This window comes from Siniperca chuatsi, linkage group LG21 (genome assembly GCF_020085105.1).
Source record: "Siniperca chuatsi isolate FFG_IHB_CAS linkage group LG21, ASM2008510v1, whole genome shotgun sequence".
NCBI classification, from domain to species: Eukaryota; Metazoa; Chordata; class Actinopteri; order Centrarchiformes; family Sinipercidae; genus Siniperca; species Siniperca chuatsi.
The window spans coordinates 22,943,285-22,966,449 of NC_058062.1; the positions used below are offsets into that span (position 1 = coordinate 22,943,285).

The 23,165-nt window shown below is 39.8% G+C and overlaps 1 protein-coding gene across 6 annotated transcripts in view; it reads right to left on the minus strand.

The window, feature by feature from the left end:
- The window catches only part of sept12 (septin 12), a 137,427-nt gene that overhangs the window by 44,994 nt on the left and 69,268 nt on the right, over positions 1-23,165 (minus strand). For 4 of the 6 annotated variants that reach the window (XM_044182134.1, XM_044182133.1, XM_044182137.1 and 1 more), the window contains one exon: positions 9,164-9,565. The exons of 1 other annotated variant lie outside the window; for it this stretch is intronic. In XM_044182134.1, the coding sequence (XP_044038069.1) occupies positions 9,164-9,565 (402 nt within the window). Of the gene's footprint in view, positions 1-9,163; positions 9,566-20,886; positions 21,057-23,165 lie in introns of those variants that run through there. One more of the 6 variants, XM_044182135.1, reaches the window with a different exon arrangement.

Consider the following 23,165-nt stretch of genomic DNA (forward strand, 5'->3'; position numbering starts at 1 on the left):
TTGGTAAAGACAGACACAATCACACATCTATTAAAACTCATTGACCTTATTTGTATTAGTTATTGTGTACACAAAGTAAACAATTATCATACTTGAACTAGAAATAATTATCATGGGGAAACTTCCTGTTTTCAATCAAACATGTATATCATCTCTTTGTGTGCGTGACAGGAAAGAGCAGACAGCCCAACTCTCAAAACCACTTCCTCCTCACAGAATCATACTTCCTCTTCCAATACAAAAAGCAAAATATACTATCTAAATAAGGAATAGACTCAGCAACCCCCATACCAACACACACACACTGTAACAAACAGAGTAGGCTGATGATGTAGGATGTTACTGTTGAGTTTCCTCTAAGTGAAAAGGGAAAACAAAGAACTGTTCTGAACTGAATCACATGACAACCTGGTGATCTGCTGACCTCACCTGAGCTCTGTGATTGTCCAAAGCACAGCAGGGTGGCTGGTTTGAATCAGTGAAAGGAGATTTTAGCAGGAGGATGTTGGCTCACACCATGCACACATTTTAGCGGATGCACAGACACACACACGCACACACACAGTCATGTTTCCATCACTTCAGAGAACATTACATTGACATACATTCATTTCCTGGAGACTTACCCTAACCCTACTCCCTAACCTTAAACCAAGTCTTCACCCTAAAATTTTATGTTTTACGTTATAGAGACTTTCGTTTTGTCCCCAAAAGAAAAGCGAGCCCCCACAATGTGTGTGTAAACAGATTTACGTCCCCACAACACGAGTAACACACAGGCACACATGAGTAACATACATTACCAACAGTGGACTATAACTCTACACTGACAAATGTGGACCACTATTTACCTTAAATAACTTTTTGGATAGTCCGGGATATTCTGTAAACTGCATTAAACAACACATTAAACTGCCCCAGCATGCAACAGCATACAGGACACAAGTATGTATTAAATTACAAGCGTGCTCTGTCTACTGCCAAAGCAGTCTACTTATCTCGCTTACTTAGTAACAATAAACACAATCCTAGATTTCTTTTTGACACTGTAGCCAAACTTACTCAAAATCAGCCATCTGTTAGCTGCTGCTTTTTAGATTTTTTCGGCAGAAAAATAGATGAGATTAGAAGCAAAGTTAGTTCCTCATCTCCAGTTACTTCTGTAAAATTGGCAGTGCAATATTCATATGTTGAATCCCAGCTAGTGTCTGTTCTTAAAAATTTGGAGACTATCTCTCTTGAAACATTGTCTAAGCTGGTGCTGCCACCTCAACCCCCTACCAGATAAACTTTTCAATGGATTTGAATGGCCATCTGTGGGACCTACAATGCTGAATATTGTTAATTTGTCACTTACAACTCACATTGTCTTTAAGACTGCTACTTAAAAAATGTTTTTCAAAAGTACTAGAAAAAGTTGTGTCTCAACTTTCAGCCCACATATTTAACAGTAATCTTTTTTAACCTTTTCAATCTGCTTTCAGGATCTGTCATTTGACTGAAACTGCACTTATTAAAGTGGTTAATTATGTTCTTCTTACTATGATTTCGGATTCCACCTCAGAGCTTCTATTACTGGATCTCAGTGCGACTTTTGGAAAATCTATTTGGCTTCTCTGGCCTGACGCGTGGTTAAAGTTTTACCTATCTGAAAGAACACAGTGTGTTTCCTATAATAATACTACATCTAAATTTTCTGATGTGAAATATGGAAAATCTCAGGGCTCTGTTCTTGGCCCTCTGCTTTTCTCTCTATATATTTCACCTCTTGGCCAAATGATATGCAGTCATGGAATTATTTATTAGTTAGTTGCTTATTCTTTATTACTTCAGCCCCAACCTCTAACCCTCTCTCTCACCCTTTTTCTAGCTCTTCTCCCTCTCTTTAGACCATTGGCTGTCCTGGGACCTCTCTCTCTTCCCTGGCTATAGGTGCCTCATTCCAGATGTTTGGATCTGGATCTTGGTCCTCCAGGAGATTCAGCCTCTCCTCGTGGCTCTCTCTTTCCCTTGTGTGCATGTTGTCCTTGTCTCTCTCCCTCTGTGTGTTTTTTCTCTCCTACCTGTGTGAATGGTGTGCTTGAGCTTTGCCTCAACAACTGCTACTACAGTTGTTGTTATTGGCTCTGTTACTGATGCTGACATTATTCTTCCTATAGCTGGCATTCCTATTATTACTAATTTATTAATATTAACACTATAATTAATAAATAAATATAATTTATAAAATATAAATAAATTCTACGTGGTCTTTGCATTGTGCCTCCCTAACCCCTCCCCTTCCCCCAAACCCCTTCCCCCCCTTTCTCTCTCTCACAAAACCTAACACGGCAGCGGCGGATGGCCGCCCACCATTAAGTCTGGTTCTGTCCAAGGTTTCTGCCTGTTAAAAGGAAGTTTTTCCTTGCCACTGTCGCCAAATGCTTGCTCATGGTGGGATTTGTTGGGTCTCTGTAATCAATATTATAAAGAGTATGGTCTAGACCTGCTCTATAGGAAAAGTGCAATGAGATAACTTCTGTTATGAATTGGCGCTATATAAATAAAATTTAATTGAATCTAATTGAATTGCCTCCTGTGTAGTCTGTCATTTTTTCAGCTCTCCATGGTGGAGCGGAGGTTATGTGGCTCAGGTCATAACTGTTTGGCGACACCTGAAGTAGCTCAATTTTGTCTTCCCGATTGTGCATACTGTAATTTTACTATGCTGGTCTATTCTGTACACAAAACATCTTTTGCATGTCTGTAGGTCCTGGGAGAATAATCCCTCCTCTGTTGCTCTTTCTGAGATTTCTTCCATTTATTCAACGTTGAACTAACTTAATTTCGTTGTACAACCTTGTGTTGTATAATGATAAATAAATTACCTTGTACCTTGTATAAATGCAATTGATTTGATTTGACTTGTGCTTCAATCACTGGGAAGGGGTGGTAATGAAATATTTGTCCTGCTTCTTTATAACTGAATTTATTGTTACAGGTGCCAGTTTAGCCAGTGACAAATTATAGGAGGTGGTTCTGTAATAGATAAGTATCTTTTACAGGAAAATCACCTGCATCATGAGTGGGCTTATCAAATTATCTCAGGGACAGTTGCAAACTTCCCAAATGGCCCTTTTGAGTGCCTATTATGTTTTTACAATAAGAAGGGACAGTGTTGATAGTGTTAAATCACATACTCCACTACACATAAAATCAGTTATGGCAGACTAACCAAGAAAGAATGCTAAAATATAGCTGACATTAAAACAGCACATATGGGGTCAATATGGGGTCTTCCTCTTGAAATATTAGTTTTCTTTCATCATCTGGGTTGCAAAATATGACCGAATGTTGGTGTTAAGGAGTGTCTACCAGTTTAGCAAAATATTTTCTACCTCTTTGTCACAGAGTACTGAGCTATGCTGTATGCTGAGCTGATGGAAATGTCAAGAAACACATTATATTCTGCCAAACACAAGGTAACCAGGGTGGTAATTATTACTAGGAAATATTGATATGTGCTGCTGAGTGGATTAAATTCACTGCATGGGACATCAGAATCAAAGAAGCTCCCCTGGAGAAATATATGCCCTACAAATAAGAGACAACACCTTGTTCTGATTTTTCAGGATAATGAAAGTTTGGTAAACTCAGTCTGACATAAACAAAACTGATTAATTAAAGTATTCATATTATGCAAGATCCTTAAATTCAATTACACTGAATATTTATAGTTTTATTTACACATTAATTAAGTATACATAAAATAAAGTAAGGCTGGCATTCTTAAAATTTCAATGAAGTCCTATAACATAGTTTTGTTGATTTAAATACATACCATGATAGGTTATCATTGTGTTTGCACACTCCACCTCTCTATTAAAAAACAACCCTGCTGGTGCCAGTTTACTACAGTTTTTCTCCATTATTCTGATTTTAGAATGAGCCGCAGTTTAAATCAACAAAATTACATCATTGTGTCTACAAAGAAAATGATGTAACTAAAAACATCCTCATTAAAGAGAGCAAAAAGAAAAAAAAACCTTGACATCTGCAGTCATTTATCACTGATAAACAAAACGAAAAATAAATGACATAATATTTTAGCCAGTCTGTTTACTGCTGCATATATTTACATCAGTGTATAGATGTTCATCCCTATAGACCAACTGTAATATTCTCCCCTCGGACACCTAAGATCAAAAAGCTTTGTGTAACCAATCCTTAACATGACCACAGTGATGTCATCAAAGGTTAAGTCCATGACCTATGTGACCTCTTGACCTGTTGTGTGATTGGGACCTGGCATGAATTTTGAACTGAACTTTTCATTGCCATGCTGAAAAACTATGTCAGAGAGGAATGGTGAATTTGGTGGAAGACAGATTCCCTGAGTGGGAATAGAGCCTCTCCTGAATTGCTGCACTTCAGTCTGATTGAACATTCCACTGTGACTCTCATATGGCTCTCTGCACGTCCATATACATACAGCAGGTGACCGATCTGGTGTGTACATGTGAATTTTTACTGATTATGGAGCTCAAAGTTTTGTACCTCTGCATATTCTACTGCAGTGAATGAATTGATGCAAGAACAGGATTCTTGTGAGCAGAAGACTCTGAGGTGAAATCTGTAGTCAGTGTCTGGATTTTTTGTGTTTGATGAAAAACCCCCCACCCCAAAACCAATTCCCACAATTGCAAAATACACTTAACTGTATTTAAAATATATTGGAAATTATGTTTTTGCTACTTGACTATTTTTCCACTAGCAGCTCAAAGTTCTTATTCAGTTTGCTGATCTCAGGCCTACTGTTTGTGCAGACACACTCACACAACACATACAAACATTACTTTGCTGGAAAAAAGTACAAGAAGTTTTAAAAAGCATCTCCGCTCCCTGAAGTTAGTGTAGTTAAGGATGGACAAATAAAAATACTTGGAGAAGATTATGGTCATAGTTACAGTTGCATAATGGCAACAAATTAATCAAAATAACAAAGGGTATGCCTACTGATGATAAACATCTCATTCATCTCATCCATTTCCTGCTACACATTATGTGAAAAAATAGCATTAGTTGAATGTATTTAAAGAATGAAAAATAAATTCTTATTCATAAATAAAGCTGAATGTGTAGCCAAGTTTTAACTGCATCCAACCACATACCTAGAAACTGTGTGGGCTGTGGGGGCTGCAGTCAGCACTTTGTTGATTTGCAGCCCCAGACTCTAGATGTATGCTAACAGCACCAATACATGGCGATGACACTGCTCCTCTGTTTGAGCACATATCAAACAATCGTCAAGGTAGTTCAGGATCCTGAGACCCTGCTGCTGCAGAGGCCCCAACACCGCATCCATACACCTGGTGACGGTGCAGGGGGCTAGTGAGATGCTGAAAGGGAGAACACAGAACTCGAAGGTTCTGCCCTCGAAGGAAAACCTGAGAAATCTCCTGTGCCCTTCTCAGATTGATATTTGGAAATAGGTGTCCTTGAGGCCGACTGTTGCAAACCAATTACCTACAAGGACAGCCTGCTTCACCTGTGGCACGGTTAACATTTTGCACCTCAGAGGCCTGAGGAACCTATTTAGTCCCCTGAGGTCCAAAACTGGCCTGAGAGTCTTGTCCCGCTTTGCGACAAGGAAATATCTGGAATAAAACCCTGCCAGCCAATTCTCCTGCCCCACCTCCCTGATGGTCATCTTTGCCAAGAGAGTGGAGATCTCTGAGGGCATAGCCTCTCTGTGTTGAAGGTCTGCAATGATCAAAAACCTTGTCACAGGAGGGGCACTCAAACTGTAACCGATAGCCCTGGGTCATTGTTGAAAAACCCCAGATGGCTCTACTGGCAACCTCAGTAGACACACCCTGTCCTCTGGCTGCAGCATGGACTTTGACAGCCACCCCAAAGTCCTGACATGGCCTTGCCAGCTGCCACTGCCTGTTCTCTCATTAGCTTAGGGAGATGTGAGGAGACCTGCTGCAACTCTGTTAGCAGTTCTGCACCACAGAGGGCTCCAGTTTGAGAACATTAACCTCCCTGTTTGACTCAGAGGAAGAGGGGCATCAATTACCTGCCCAAATGATTCTGAAGCAGGGGGCCCAGGAGCAGAAGGCTTACTAGGCGTTGAATGAGGCCCATGTGATACAATTTGCTCCCCCCCTTCGAGTTTATTATAATAGTGGATGGTGAGGAGGCACCCTTGCATGCCATAACTTGCACTGCTGGAGCTGCAGTCCTGAAGTGCTTGGCCGGCTGCGGTCCTTGGGCAGGGGCGGGTGGCCATTTACCAAACAAATGGCAACGGCCTCTCTTTGTCTTGCTGACATACAAAAACAGCTCATGCACGAAGATGGATTATCCCTAGCTGTCAGTGCATGCTCAGCTCCTAAAGAGAGCACAAAATACTCATACCCATCTTTCACAGGCATTTTTACACTGCAGCTCATGCAGGGAGGCCCCTCCAGGCTTGCCATATTAATGTCACCAGGAAGACCAGGAAGTGCCCTCAGACAACGCTTAATGTTTGTATTGTTAGCGGCTAACTGTTGCTACGTTGCTTGGACACAGTAGCAAGAACCCTCACGCTACGGTAGTAGGCTATACCTATGTGCATTAGCAAAGCTGACTGTGTAATACGCCATACAGTACCCCTCTCAATCCCTTTGCTTTTCATCTTTTTCTTTTTAAATGAAGAAAGGCAAACCAGCTATCCTGAGAGGGGCCGAAGACCAACTCTCTGACACAACGCTAAGAGGATATTTTGCTAATCTTCCTTCCCAACTGCACTCATGTCTCCTACCATAGTGGAAATCAATGAATCAGTGAATACATACACACCTAGGTCTTATAAGCCTGAGCATGGGCCACATAGTGATGTGTCTTACGGACGTATCTACGTCAACTGCCCCAGTGGGGTCAGTTCTCGTACATATGGAATATGTAACTGTATGGAGCGATGGTCTCAATACAATAGAGAACTGTGACACATGAGTTGCCAATTTGTGGTATGAATGTAATTTGTCACCTTTTGTGAACAGAGGAAATACACTAGAAAACAGTGTTTGTTATATGTTTTAATAATAATAATAATAAAACTTTATTTATAGAGCACTTATCAAAACAATGTACAAAGTGCTTCACAACAAGAGAAATAAAATACCACAGTGAATGATGAAATATAAAGAAATAAAATACACAAAAGCAATAAAATAAACAGCCCTTTCAGGTAAAATCAGGATTTGCTTTCATATAAAAATGTGTTTTGAGAAGAGACTTAAACGAAGCTCTGTCCCCCTTAGTTTTCAACCTGGACTCAGGAACAGACAGAAGACCCCTGCCCGAAGATCTCAAACTACGTGAAGGTTCATAAGGGATTACAAGGTCTAAAATAAAGTCTGGAGCCAGGCCATGAAGAGCCTTAAAAGTAATCAACAAGATCTTAAAATCAATCCTAAAACAAACAGGGAGCCAATGTAAAGAGGCTAAAACAGGTGTGATGTGGTCATACTTGTTGGTCCTGGTTAAAAGCCTAGCAGCTGAGCTCTGTACAGTCTGCCGTCGTGTCAAAGTTTTTTGATTAAGACAAGTGAACAGACTGTTACAATAATCAAGGAGTGAGGAGATAAAAGAAACAGAAAAATTGCTCAAAGAATCCCTGAGCGGGCGATCCACATCTAAAAAGGCAGGGTTGGGAATGAAATCAGATCTTATTAACTCCACCTTTCCAGCAAAGTGCAAAAGAAACTTTTCACCATCAGCAGCACAATCAGCAGGGGCACAAGGAGAGGCTGGGTTAACTAACTGATCCACAGTCTTAAATAGGAATCTGGGGTTCATTCAGAGCAGGCTCAATAACAGCTATTTGATTAACGTCATATGTTTGTCCTCCAAACTACAAACAACTGCTATGTACAAATATAGCAAAACTTCACAATCATTGCCATCCTTCTGAGTTTCTTAGGCACTATCAGTATCACTTTCTTAGAATACACACTTTAAATAATCCTAAATTTGACTCACATGTCTGAATGGCTGAAATTGTTGGGGTTTGCCTGAATATTATAAAAGTAACATCACCCACATTACTTTAAAACAAGTGTACAGAGAGGACCTGACAGTTTGTTCAGATTCAATTTTGCCAGCTATACAAACTGATTTCCAACGTCTCTTGCTATATTGAGTTGTAGCAGGTTGTCACTTTTAGCTAATTAATGTTAATTCCGTGAGTTAGTCAAAAGAAAAGTAAGAAACACCACTCCATGTCATTTTGATGCATGACAATGATACAATATAGAGACTAACACTAACCTACTACTCAGCTGCTCATAATTATTAAGTAGGAATGTCAAGTACACAATAGCACTAAAGTAATATCACAATTGGTTATTTAAATTGATTTTCTGTTAAGAACATTAGCTAAGTTTACCTTTAAGTGGTTTGGAAAAAGAACCCTGGAGGTCCTCAACAACAAACTTTCAGGGCTTGTTTCAGGTTCTTATTTGGACATATCCTGGAAGTTTTGTGATGATTGGCCCAACAGTTGTTGACTTTGGTCTATTTAAGAGCCATGCCCCTTTTGAAGTTCATTGGTCAATATCTTGAAAACTTAATAAGATATCAACAAGCTTTATACAACTTTTGATAAGCTTCGTCCAATAATGATGCACCAAAAATGTAGTAGAAATCGGACCTACGTCCGACCTTTAGGTCAAAAATGTGTTTTTAAATTTTTTTTAAATGGCAGTCCAAGAGGCTTTTTGTAGAGCACATTGAACTGTACTTATGAAAGACATTTCAAGTCATTCGGACTTACGATGAGAGGGGCGTGGCCTGTTCAAAATTGCATTTTTGGGCCTTAATTACAGCGCCACCATGTGGCCAGTTGGGCTCATATTTCTGTGGAAGCCCATACACATCATTTCCAGTTATTGGGCCAAGTCATTCCAGCTCATGGGAATTTGAGCCGAAGCAGCAGACAACTAATAATAATAATAATAATAATAATAATAATAATAATAATAATCCGGCACAAACATAAAATGATAATTTTGATTTAGATATTTTCCCCAAATGGTTCAGCCCTACTGGTGACTATTTTCAACAGCAGGTCGTAGTGTTTCAGGTTTGTGAATGGGTGTTTTTCCTACTCTAGGAAGCCACTGTTGAGACTCACCAACCACCATGATGTTGAACTCGAAGCCGGCCTTCATGGTCTTGCTCCTCATCTGGTCCAGTACTGCCTCGATGCCCACGTAGCCAAACAGGTCAGTGCCCCGGATATAGCTCATCTGCAGGCCTGGCACAGACTGACACAGCTCCACCTTCACCTCCGCCTCCATCTCTGTCTTCATCTCTCCTTCCTCCATTCCCTTCCCCTTCCCTTTTTCCTCCATCTCTGTACGAACCCCCACACAGTTCTCTTTTTCTGTCATGGAATTCTGGGTATTCATGCTGGCTGGTTGACCTTGGCTCTTGCCCTCATCTTCTTGCTCTTTTCCCATCATGCCTCTCTCCTTCTCCTCTCTCCTTTCTCCCACTGGGGTGAGCGAGTCCGTCTCCAGCTCTCCAGCAGTTTCTGTGGGTAAAGAAAGAGATGAAGATCAGCAAGGAGTTCAGACATAGTTTCCACTGATTTGGCTTTCTAGAGATTCATTTTTGTATTTTTGGATTGAAGCAGTTGATATTAGCATTCTGGAATAATAATCAGTATGTTACATTTTACAATTGAAAAATAAACTTGTCGGTGCTCTATGGTGGAGAAACTATGTAATGAAGAAACTGTTTTTAAATTACCCTGATTTGTTTAATCCATACACAAACAGAAATGTAAAAATTACTATTTGTGGTTTGGGGAGTCGTGGTGGGGACACACAGGACGCAGAAGCGCCGCGAAGCGCCCCGTAGTGCTGCCTGCTTCCTTTCGGAGCCCATGTTAACCAACTGGGCTGTTCAGACAGAGAGTGCAACGGCGCGGAGATCTGCTGTCGATAGCAACATCGATAGTTTCAGCGTCTGGTCTATTTTTTCAACATGCCGCGAGCGAATCTGGCAAGAAAACACACTGATAATCTATTATAAAGTATATAAATTGATATTATATATGATATAAATAATCTGATTCTGATAAATAATATCCCATGCTTGCCAACCCCTTTGATTTCTCTGCCCCTCTTACCCTGTACTCCTGGAGTGATTTTTCCCCACCCAAATAATGAAATATCAAGATCTGCCCATCCACTATATTTATTAGAAATAGTATCACTGCTGTTTGTGATTGTGTTTTTTAAATTACGTACTTATTCAACATATTTGTCAGTTGTCTCTAAACAGAGAGCAAGAGAGACGAGCCCCTCCCCGCAGATCATCACACAAGCTGATCCTTTAAACTTCATTGCAGAAACACATAAAAAGCTTTAAGTTATAAATTCACAAGGTTATTATAAAGATCAGCTTTTTATTGTAACAAGAAAAGAGCAGAGGAGCAGAATTGCTTGCTGACTGGAGAAATGCGCTTCTAGTGTGAACAGCCAGGCACTGCTCACAGGAGAAATTACCTAGTGTGGCGCTTCGCGGCACTTCCACCTCCTGTGTGTATGGATCTACAAATACTCTCAAATACAATTATGACAGTTATCTGAAACCAGCATGACTGAAGCATGTTTGTGTGTCTATGTTTGTGTGTTTCTAAATGACTCATGAAAATGAAAATCATGCCATATCACAAAACTGAAAAAAAGCTTTGAAAGGTTGAAACTCTAATCTAATAAAAAAAAGGTTTTGCAAGATTGAAACTAAGTTTTGAAGGCTTGCATAATGTTTCGACAAACATTATTTTTGTATTTTGTTCTTCCAGTGTATTAGTTTGTTTTCCAGGTTTGAAATCTCTGGGAAAAAAGTTTTGAAAATTTAGAAACTTGATTTTCGAAAGGGCGAATCTTTATGTCATGCGATTTCTGGCAGCGTTGTCTCGCAGCTCTCTGGTCAGAAACTCTATAACTCCAAAACAGACAGTCTGAAAAAGAAAAAAAGCTGTGATCCTGGAGGTAGAGGCATTTGCTCTTAACCTATTATTTGCTCTCTGCTGAAGTACAGTCCAATCACATGTTGTATTTACCAGGTTAGGTGGGAATGACAGATAGTTTTCTTGCCGGGTTTGGCTCCTGGCAGCCCGGCGCTGACCCCGCATTAAACTCCACTCAAGCCTCCAGAGGTGGGTGTTGACTGATGCCTGACCTCCCTCTCGCTCCTCTCCCGCTACACAACTCTCCTGAACCCGCCGTGTCTTCGTTGCCCCCGTACTGTATTCTCTGTCGTCAAACTGGCTTCCCTCAGTCTCAGAGGCTGTGTTCGGTCCCGGTCCGGCCGTGTTCACTGGGAGGCTGGGAGCCCAGCTCTGTTGCCCGTTTGCCCAGCTCCGGGTTTTGATGCACATTCCAGCACCGCTGCCCACCAGCACTCTCCACTGGGTCTCCTTGCCCCAGGCCTGAAAATCTTCTCCACCCAGGGGTCTAAAGCTCCTATGCTAGAGGTGTAAACAGTAATAACAACAGTCCCCCGGTGCTCAGGGCTCCCAGTCCGGGCAGAGTCAGCTGATACGACTGCTAGATGCATGGCTAACAGAGCTAACTAGCGATTAGGAAAAAGGAAGGTAAAAGTCAGCATTGTGTTACTTTGCTTGCTATGGTAATCTAAAAGCCTTATTCAAATCTCTTGATGAGTCAGACAAGTTTTATTGCAGTGAAATGTTGTGTTAATTTTACGTTAGGAAGCTAAGCTATAGAACTTTTTAACATAACTTAACAGGTTAAATGTGATGTGTGTCGTACCCTACTTGACGTTAGCTAACTAGTTAGGCTACATATTGAGACACATTATGTCAATTATGGTAATGCTTTAGATTACAGCCCGCAAAGAACAGCATATGTTAATTCTTCCCAATTTACAGTACTTTTTTTTAAACAGTACAGTACATATTGGTACATCCATGTAGGTAAAAGGGAATGAGATGTGAGGTTAAGGAATAAGGAGATAACAATTAGGATATAATCATATACAGTTGGTATTTTTTAACTATTCTGTTATTACGGGGTACAATTAGACCATTACTAAGCAACAAAGCTAGAAGTTTGGGGGGGGTGGGGTAATGAGTTCCACGTAGCAAGGAGTATGTTTTTATTTACCCACACGTGATGCAGGAAGAGGGAGACAAGGGGAGCTGCAAGGAATTCACTCAGAGAACTCGCACCCTAGCTTCTGCAGTCAGTACCGACAGTTATGTGCAGGGTTTTTTAATGAATGGGTTATGGGTTAGTGAGCATTTTTCTCCCAATAAAATAAATATTTAAAGTATGTATTGGTCTTGGTTTCTTTACCTTAATGCTGACTGAAAAAAATGTGTAGTCAAGCTTCTTTATTGAAGTGTAACATGCTCTATATACTATATATATGAGTGATAATTAGTGCTGAGCTGTTCTAAAAAGTTTACTTACCATTCTATAATCTACCACTATAAAATAATTATCAGTGGTTCTAAATTGCTGTGCCAGGATCCTCAAATGAAAATCATTATTTTCAAAGCACTGTGTGAAATTTTCACATTCACAGTGGTGGAAGAAGTACTCAGATCATTCACTTAAGTAAAAGTAGTAATACCACAGACAAAAATACTACTTATGGGGGTGCCCCAGTAGCTCACCTAGTAGAGCGTGTACCATTAAAGGGGCAATATGTATGAATTGAGACTACCCCCCACCTGTCAAATTCATACTCCAAATCATTAATGGGCAGCATATCCGATATCAGGTCATAACTGCTGCTAACTGCCATTAGTTAGTTAGCTCAGTTATCCGTGCAACTAACTTAGCGGTCTTATAGCTGACTGAGCACCAAAACCAGAGCCAGGTGAGTGAGCAACGGAACCGGGTTCAGCAGCTTACCAGTGAACACGGCCAGACCAGGACTGGCGGAGGTCAGTTTGACGACAGTGAATATAGTACTGAGCTGATTTACAGCAGCACTCTGACTCCGGGGATGACGACGATACAGCGCGTCAAGCAGAAGGTTGGGCATCAGAGGCAGCGACAGTATGTAGAGCCAAAATATTTTTCGCATCTAACTCGGTGGATTAAGGATTAATTTTGACCAAACCAGAGTTGGTGATTGTTGGAACAATTTAAAGACTGACCAAAACGGTTTTGGTGAGTTTTATTTTGTTTCTGTCGGAGTTTGAATGAAGTGTGTTTTACGATGTAACAAACGGTGAAAGAGAGAAATGAGAATTCAGAAGGTGTATGGTTGTATTTTTCTGTTTGATAAAGAATATTTCCTTTCTTGACATTTTGTGAGTTTATTTTGTTTATATATTAGACTAAAAAAAGCTAAGAGAGTTTGTGTAACATAACGAACTCGCCACTCGCACACATCTCTGTATTTTGATTTTGGCATATTAAATAATTTGAACTACACCAGCTCAACGGTAGAGTCTGCATTTGGGTTCAACTATTGCACTCCTCGTTACCCTGCTTGACAAATCGTGACAACCAGAAAGTGGCGTCTATCTTTTTTCAACCATGTCTCATTTGTGGTCTGATACACAGAAACAAATCCAGTGGCCCATAATGCTATTTTCCAAGGTACTGTCTGCACACCTTTGATTACACTCCATTTAAACAGTTTTCCTAGCCTTCGCCATTAGTGTGCATGGCCCACTGTAGCTGTCATATGCCGTTGAGGCTTTCGTCATATTGAAGTGGCCATGGTTTCATATAAATAGGTTGGAAAAATGATAGACGCCTCCAGGATCCCGGCTTTTTTTCTTTTTCAGACCGTCTGTTTTGGAGTTTCAGACTGATCTTCAAGACAACGCTGCCAGAAATCACATGACTCGCAACCTTGCAATTATGTGGGCAGATTTCTGAAAAGTAGGTGTTGTAAGCTCAGCTCTGAAAGAACAGTAAGCAATACGAGTGCAAAATCCGCAAAATAAAGATTCGCCCTTTTGACACTTTTTTTCCAACATATGCGCACCAGTTTTCAGATCACCATTTGCAAAGTTTCAAACCTGGAAAACGAACTAATACACCGGGAGAACAGTGACAAATTTGAAACTCTGAAAATGTCTTGGAGAAACACTGTAAAAAGAGTGCTGCAGTTGTGAAAAAGGAAAGCTCAAATACAAAATAATATTTGCAGAGATTAGAATTTTTTTCAGCCTATCAAAATATTATGCAAGCCTTCAAAACATAGTTCCAATGTTGCAAGATTTTTTTTTTTAAGATTGTTTCGAGATATGGCATGATATTCAGCCCATATACTCTCTCACACTCACACTCACACACACACACAGATGCTGTTGGTTAGTGTTAGTCCACATACTTTAATCAGCTATAAATATCTAACCATACAACCATTGGAACAGAACAGAGAAGAGAGGCAGAGTGAGAGACACAGACAAGTCTGTGTTTTTTAAGTGCCATTAAAATTTACACTCTAATGAAGCAGGAAGTGTTTTACTCTTTAAAAAATAATATGAATAAAGCACAGATGGAAATGCATTTGTTGAATAAATGATGAGGGTTAAAGGCAGAATAAGAAGGATTTGCCTAAAAAACAATGTATAGACTCATACAAAAATAATCCCTCTCAATCATCACTTATGACCCACTAGAAGTGTGTGGCGGTGTCTGTATCTGCAGAGACCCTGCCCTCTGTCTGTATTTTCTTAGTTTCTTTTTAGTTTGCTGTGTTCGGGATGTTACTGGGTGCCAACCTTTGGGCAGTGTAGCCCCCAGCCAATAACAGCGTGCAGGCTGTGAGGTTGGCATTCATAGCAAGTGGGTTACATCACTGTCTCTGTCTCTCTCCTCTGATCTCTGTCTGTGTCATAGATGTAGCTCCAGTGGTGAACCCTAAATTACAATCATAGCATGAAAGATGTGACATGATATGATTGGCTAATTTGGTGGAAATTGCAATTGTAATTGTGGCATGTAGTTCAATATGTAACTGTAGAGACATGGAGACAAAAGCACAGACAATAATGTGGAGACAGAGCAATGTAAAGACAAAATAACCAATGGACACACACAAATTCACACAGAGTTTGAGGTGACAAGAGATGCATGTGAAAAGCAAACAGTGTATCCGACCGCAGAAGAAAGGGAGTGTTAGAACACCAGGCAGCATTTGCTCAGGGAGGCAAAAATACAAATAAAAGGCAAGAAAGAGAAAGACAGAGAGAGACTGTTTTTCTTTCTTCAGCCATGCACGTCCCTCAACAATAGCTCAGCACTGTTGCTAAGGTAGAAATGCAGGGCAATGTGGAACACTGTTTAGAGTGCTCAATGCCCAAGCAGATTATACTGATACTGAAAACATATAATAGACTGATTGCTGAGTAGCTACAACAGAATGTATGTTACTATATGGTAAATTATAAGAGATAAATGTGGATTAAGTCACGAGGTACTGTATATACAGCAGGTAAAATAAGTATTGAACACGTCACCATTTTTCTCAGTAAATATATTTGTAAAGGTAAAACTGAAATGAAATTTTCACCAGATGTTGGTAACAACTCATGAAATCCACACATGCAAAGAATTCAGACCATAGATGTCCATTAATTAAGTTATGTGTTATAATGTTAAATGACACAGGGAAAAAGTATTGAACACATGAAGAAAGGGAGGTGCAAAAAGGCATGGAAAGCCAAGACAATCAGTAATTAGAAAGCAAGCCTACCCCTTGTCAGTGCAAATTAATATCAGCTGGTTCAATCCCAACTGATGGCCTATAAAAAGGTGTCTCATTACCAAGGTGTCACAGAAGAAACATCTCATGATAGGTAAAAGCAAAGAGCTCTTTCAAGACCTTCACAACCTTATTGTTGCAAAACATACTGATGGCATTGGTTAAAGAAGGATTTCAAAACTTCTGAATGTTCCAGTGAGCACTGTTAGGGCCATAATCCGGAAGTGGAAAAAAAATAATTTCACCATAAACCGGCCACGACCAGGAGCTCCTCGCAAGATTCCTGACAGAGGAGTGAAAAGAATGTTCAGAAGAGTTATTCAAGTACCAAGGACCACTTGTGGACAGCTTCAGAAGGACCTGGAATTAGCAGTTACAATTGTTTCAAAGAAAACGATAAGTAATGCATGCTCACCATGCAAGATACCATTACTGAAGAAAAAGCCTGTTGAAGCTCGTTTAAAGTTTGCTGCACAACATTTGGACAAGCCTGTGACATACTGGGAGAATATAGTCTGGTCAGATGAGACCGAAATTGAACTCTTTGGATACCATAATACACACCATGTTTGGAGGAGAAATGGCACTGCACATCACCCCCAAAACACCATAGCAACAGTGAGGTTCGGAGGTGGAAACATCATGGTGTGGGGCTATTTTTCAGCATATGGCACTGGCAAACTTCATATAATTGAAGGAAGGATGAATGGAAAAATGTACAGAGACATTCTTGATAAAAATCTGCTGCCATCTATCAGGATGATGAAGATGAAACGAGGGTGGACATTTCAGCAAGACAATGATCCCAAACACACAGCCAAGGAAACTCTCAATTGGTTTCAGAGAAAGAAAATAAAGCTGCTAGAATGGCCCAGCCAATCACCTGACTTGAATCCAATTGAAAATCTATGGAAAGAACTAAAGATCAGAGTTCATAGAGGCCCACGAAAACTTAAAGATTTGAAGATTGTTTGTGTGGAAGAATGGGCCATCACACTTCAGCAATGCATGCAACTCGTTTCTCCATACAGGAGGCATCTTGAAGCAGTCATTACCAACAAAGGCTTTTATACAAAGTATTACATGAATTTCAGTAAGCATGTTCAATTCTTTATCCCTGTCATTTAACATTATTATACATAACTTAATTTATGGATCTATGGATTAGATTTCTTTGCATGTGTGGATTACAGGGGTTGTTACCAACATCTGGTTCATGTCAGTAGCACCTTTAGAAATATATTTACTGAGAAAAATGGTGACTTGTTCAATACTTATTTTACCTGGTGTACAACACTGCTGGCAGAGATATATCATAGGAATATTTGTGTGTTGTATAATGATAAATAACTAAAATTAACCTTGAAAATGGAGGCCTAAGGCCCAGGTTTTGCTAGAAAAGAACTAGTTTGTATGATGTGTTGTCCAACATGCAAACCTTGAAAGCGGTAGAAAAGCCTGCTGTCATAGAAAGGGGGAGACGAGATAATCGCTTAAATATGGAGATAGTGGTGCACATTTTCAGACATTCTCTCCTGGAAGGCATTCATAGTACTGCACTTGGTTGTAAACACAAAAAGTGAAAGAAATAGTTGTGTAAAGAATGGGGGGGCTTGAGAGAGAAGTTCAAACCCTAATTACTTTTTCCCCTCCACACACCTGGCCAATCATTGCATGAAGTGAGTGTGCATTTTGGATTGATGGTTTCGGAGTTACAGAGATTGTTGTATTTGTTGTAGACCCCCAATTCCAACATCAGAAAGGTGTGGGGGAAGGTTTCCAAAGCCGTTCAACCATCTGACAAACACTACTGATGAAGTCCAATGGAGCCTTAAGTCTTTCCTTGCTGTTTCTTTTAATATTGCATTTGCAATTATCCAATTTTTCTCGAAGGTGTCACCAACATTGATTGTGTATTATTATAAAGTTCCACTGATACACACAGAACTATATAGAAAGAACAGCATCCCATGCAATATGATTGCAGAGGGGGAAAATGTTGTAACCACACAATATAACGTGTTTTAACCTGTAGTTCTCAATATTTCCCCAACATCATCCTCTAAACACTTACTAAACAATGTCATGGCAAAGATCAGATGATGACAAAGAATCAGTTCACCTACAGGACGAAGCAGCAACTGTCATGGTTTTGGGTTTGTGTTTAGTTGATTTCCTATTTGATTTTGAAATACTCTCCTTCCCTAATGTGTCTGGTAGGTTGCTTCCTGTCGTTGATTGCTTTGATTGTTTTCACAAGTGTCATTTAGTTTCACCTGTGTCTCGTTGTCTCCCCTACCTGAGTGCATTTAGTCTGTGTTCTTCCTTTGTTCTGTCAGATTGCTGTTGTATCTTTTGTCTTCATCCCTGTGTTGAGCGTTCCAGCCCTTTCCCTGTGTGTTTTGTGTTTTGGACTTTGGACTTACAACCTTGGAAATTGGATTTTCTGCTCGATAGTTTGATTTTTGGATTTTCTTTGTTTATTGGACTATCTGCTTGACTGTTTTGGATTTTGATTATTTGCCTGTTCCCTGGATTCTACGTTTGCCTGTTTGGACTGCTTCTCTAGTTTTGTCCACTGCCTGCCTGTATCCCATATAAGCCTTTTTCTTTTTACTATTAAACCATTGAAATCATCCTGTCTGCCTCGGCTGTCTGCGTTTGGGTTTTTTCCCTGTTCCCTGCTTCACATGCTGCAACAGCAATGGCCTCGCCCACTGTGTAACATGGGTAACCTCAAGGTACTGTTATGTCTCACTTCCTGTTCACTCTATACACCTGACTTGAGATTCAATTCTGGATCTACTCATCTTCAGAAGTCCTCAGATGACTCATCCATTGTCAGCTGCATCACTGGGAATAACAAGGATGAGTATAGGAGTCTGGTGGAGAGATTTGTCGGCTGGTGTAACATCAACCACCTGCAGCTAAACATCAGCAAGACAAAAGAGCTCGTAGTGGACTTCCGATGGAACAGGAAGCCACGTACACGTATCACCATTCAGGGTGAGGACGCGGATGTGGCGGAGTCATACAAGTTCCAAAGGTTACACCTCAACAACAAACTACTTTGGTCAGACAATTGTGGTACCCTCTATAGGAAGGGACAAAGCACTGTGATTTCTGAGGAGGTAATTCAATATGTGCAGGCTGCTTCGCATGTTCTATGAAACAGTGGTGGCCAGTGCACTCTTCTTTGGTGTTGTGTGTTAGGGAGGCGGCATTATGGTTGGTGATGCAAACAGACTCAAACTGGTCAGGAAGGCAGGCTTTTTTGCAGGAGTGCACCTTGACAGCTTGGAGGAAGTGGCTGAGGGGATGATGAGGTCCAAAATAAGGAACATACTGCAGAACCCATCTCATCCCCTTCATGAGGGAATCAATTGTTGTGGTTCTGGGGTTTAGTTTTATTTCCTATTTTATTTTGAAATACTCACCTCTCCTATTGTGTCTTGTAGTTTTACTTCCTGTCTTTGTTTGCTTTTCCCTCCAGTTTTGTTTCAGCTGTGTCTACTTATCCTGGCCTCACCTGAATTTATTTAGTCTGTGTGCTTCATTTATATATGTTTACATATACATTTTTTTATTGTATTCCTTATCCATTATTTAAAACATTGACATTATTATTATTATTATTGTCATCTATCATTACGTCACAATGGGATGGGATCAGTTGATCCAGGGTCAGCAGGGTGATTGTGATTAATACTTTAACTATTGGTTTTATGGTTTTACCAGAGACATATTTAAATTGACAATAATATTCATGTATTATCCCCATCAAGACATTCCTCTGGCTCTGAAAGAGAAACTATTGCTATTTAAAAGCATGATTTAAAGCCTTTACTGACATTGCTGAAAAATCATCAGGAGTGATGAGTAACATGGCAGATGAGCATAGGTGATACTGTTCCCCCATTACATCACATTTTGTTTCTGTCTGAATGGAGCTTTGGTCAGATTCCCTTCTATGACATTCCCAAGCCTCACTCAGGTCTTGTCAGACCATGACAGCTTAGGTGTAAACTACCACAACTCAAGGCCCAAATCCTTTTTAGTTCTAGCTTAAAATGCATGCTTGAAACAAACTATTTTGTACAACATGTCACCTGACAATGCAAAAGTCTCGCAATGGGTGAGATGTGACAAACTGTACAAATGAAGTTAAAGGCGCACCCTCGAAGGTATTAAAGTGTTGCACTCAGTTGTACACAAGAAAAGTGACAGTAGTTGTGTGATGAATGAAAAAAGAGAGCTTCAGAGAAAAGTTAAACCTGACCTTACCTCTGTGTGTGTGATTGTTGGATTGTCTTCCAGAAAGTTACAAAAACTGTTAGATGTGACAAACTGTCGATGTGATTGTGCCCTCAGAAAGGGGATTTAAGATGTTGTTAACAATCCAACAAGCACTTGTTTAAAGCAGACTGAGGCTTTTAGTCAGACACTCTACCACGACATGCCCAAGCCAGCTCACCCAAGCCTTGTCAATGACAGACTTAAGTGTGAACCCAAGCTATGCCAATTGAATTCCCCCAAGGCTTTCAAGTCCTATTCAGCCTGACCTGACCCTCAGTCTGAACTTACTACACATGATGAGTCATGATTAACAGTGTGTGGAGTTCCAAGGCGGTAGAGCATTTAACAAAACCCTGAGCATTAAAGAGATTAGAATTTAGGATAAGGATAAAGTCTCAAGTAGACAAATTTAATGACAGGGAACTTGCCTGAACAGCCAAGTACTGAACTGGCAAAGGCTCGCACTGATTCATTTTGCAGTATGAATCATGGATCTACATGTCCACAATTATTGAGCGCCATGGCTTATGTTGCGAACACACATACAGATACAAAGTAGTGGGCAGTCTCTGGCCTCTCATAAATCTGTAGCTCTGTTTGTGTTGCGATGAGCGTTTCATTTACATACTCTGCTCTAACTAGATAGTTGTTTTCTGACTTAGCCATTTTCTGACAAAGTAGTTAATTTCCTGTTGCATGGTTTGTTTCCTCGAGTACAGAATAGCTTTGTTAGCAGTCTTTTTTTTTTTTTAAGAGTTGTTGAAAGTGTTTCAATACAACTCTCTCTTGGTGGTTGCTCACATTGTGTCAGAATACATTTGCATAAAGTTCAGCTTTTTTCAACTTTACCCTGTATTGCCGCTGGGCTCCTTTTAAATCTTTGTAGCTCAGCGGGCAGCATGGTCCCAGCTTTTGAGTCCGTATGTGTGAACGGCCCTTTAGAGTGAAGTCCCCTGATTCATCTGAACTCAACTGTATCAAAAGGTGCAGCACTGCTGCAGAACTGCAAAACAGTCCAGTACAATTTCTGAGCAGCTGCTGTTAGATTTCATAAATGTACCAGGGTTTACCTTCTGACAAGTGACTTCCTCTTGCACATGAGTAAGAAGGAACCACACAACAGTTTTTCGTTGTAAGGGTTGCACAACGAAAACCGTCATTGTGCTAAATGTGCCATTGATCTAAAAAAAAGTTTACAGGTTTCTAATACACATCTTGAGTTAATGAAGAGGGAAAAAATAAGACATATTGTGATCTAAAGAAGAAAAGGGATTCACATATATAAAAACAATGAGCAATACAACTTCTAAATTACTACTCAAACAATCTTGAATACCTCCCAGCTCACTATTGATGTCCTCAAACAACACAGTCGATAGGAAATATTCAGAGATAAACATAAAAATCATCCTAATGATTGAAGAAGAATTATCTGATACTTATTAATATTGTGAAATACATAATATTAATAATCACTGTTCAGACTTTTGCAGAGATGATAACATGTGAGACACAGAAATATAGTGTAGAGTTACATCTCTCAGGGTCGACTCTCTGATCCAAACACAGATGGCAACCAGATGACTAATTTTATTTGTTAAAGGACATGGATTTGTTGAACCTGCTGGGTTTTTGTTTGAGTTACACACTTCTAAGTATTCTCTTCATATTTGATCTATCTTAATGTGTTTTTGTAACCTCAACCTTTTGTGCTGCTGCTGTCTTGGCCAGATCACTCCTGTAAAAGATATTTTTAATCTCTGTAAGACAGTACTCCTGGTAAATTATAAATAGAAAGGGTTACATCTATTAATCTTTTTAAAAATAAATAAAAATAGTATAACTCCAGTTTATGTCAATTTTTGTCTTATTTGTGTATATTTGTCCATACTGTCCTTATGATATGATTTTTACTCATCAAATTAATTGCTGAGATCTGTGAAGACAGTGGCATTACAAATAAGTCTGACATCAGAATGCTTGAATCCTGTTTACAGGATTTTAGGATAATTCACCCTCTGACCACAATGTGAACCAACTGCATAAGCAATGTTTCAAAGTTTATGACTTAAATAACTTCAATGAAAACTTTTGCCAAAATATGAGATATTCGTGTCTTGTTATGTTTGTAGTGAATGTTATTGATATTCATCTGCTTGCCTTCAGTAAGTGAATGGCTCCATGAATCAGACAAATTAGCAAACCCACGTATGTCTACATTGAAACGACATAATTCTTCAAGCAAATTAAGCTGGATGATTATTTGGTAGAAGACCTAAAAAATGTTTATGCAAAAGTATTAAATAAGTGAGTATTTCACTTACTGTATTGATGATTAATTTGAATGTTTGAGACTAATGTCTATTAATTAGTTTGATATTAAAACTGATATTTTCTCATTTGTTATTCTTTTTTTTAAACTATAACTATTAATGTCTGAATCTTACAATAATGTCGTTCAGGTGTCACTGAATAGCCTATATCCGGGATTTTGCAGAAACATCACTACAGCAGCTTTTATTATTGCAGCCTTGAAAGTAAAGTCAAGAAGGTGCTTCACAGAAAGTGTTTAATATAAAATGAAAAGAAAACAAAAATGTAGCAACAAATGGTAGGCAAACCATACTGCACAAATTCAGTAGGCCTATAGCCTAACGAATGAGTCCTAGGGCAAACTGACGCGTGTTTGCAGCACGTGATGATGATCATGATGATGAAGTGGATGCCATTGCTGTTGGTGTTGAGGTGAGTCTGGGGGTTAACTGTGGTCTCTCAAATTTACAGAGAAATCTTGCTGCATTGTCTGTGCTTCCAGAGCCACTTGTAGTTCTCTGATCTCTTTTACCAGTTCATCCTTCTGTCGCTGGCTCTCCTAGGGCGACTGTGGCTTAGAGGCAGACCGGGTTGCCCATTAATCGGATCGGCGATTCGATTCCCGGCTTTCCCCAGCCCGCATGTTCAAGTGCCCTTACACAAATTGCTCCCGAAGACTGTGCCATGTGTGAATGATTAGTTTCTTTCTGATGAGCAATTGGCACCTTGCATGGTAGCCTCTGCCATCAGTGTATGAATGTGTGTGAATTGGGTGAAGTAATCGGAAGACTAGAAAGGCACTATACAAATACAGA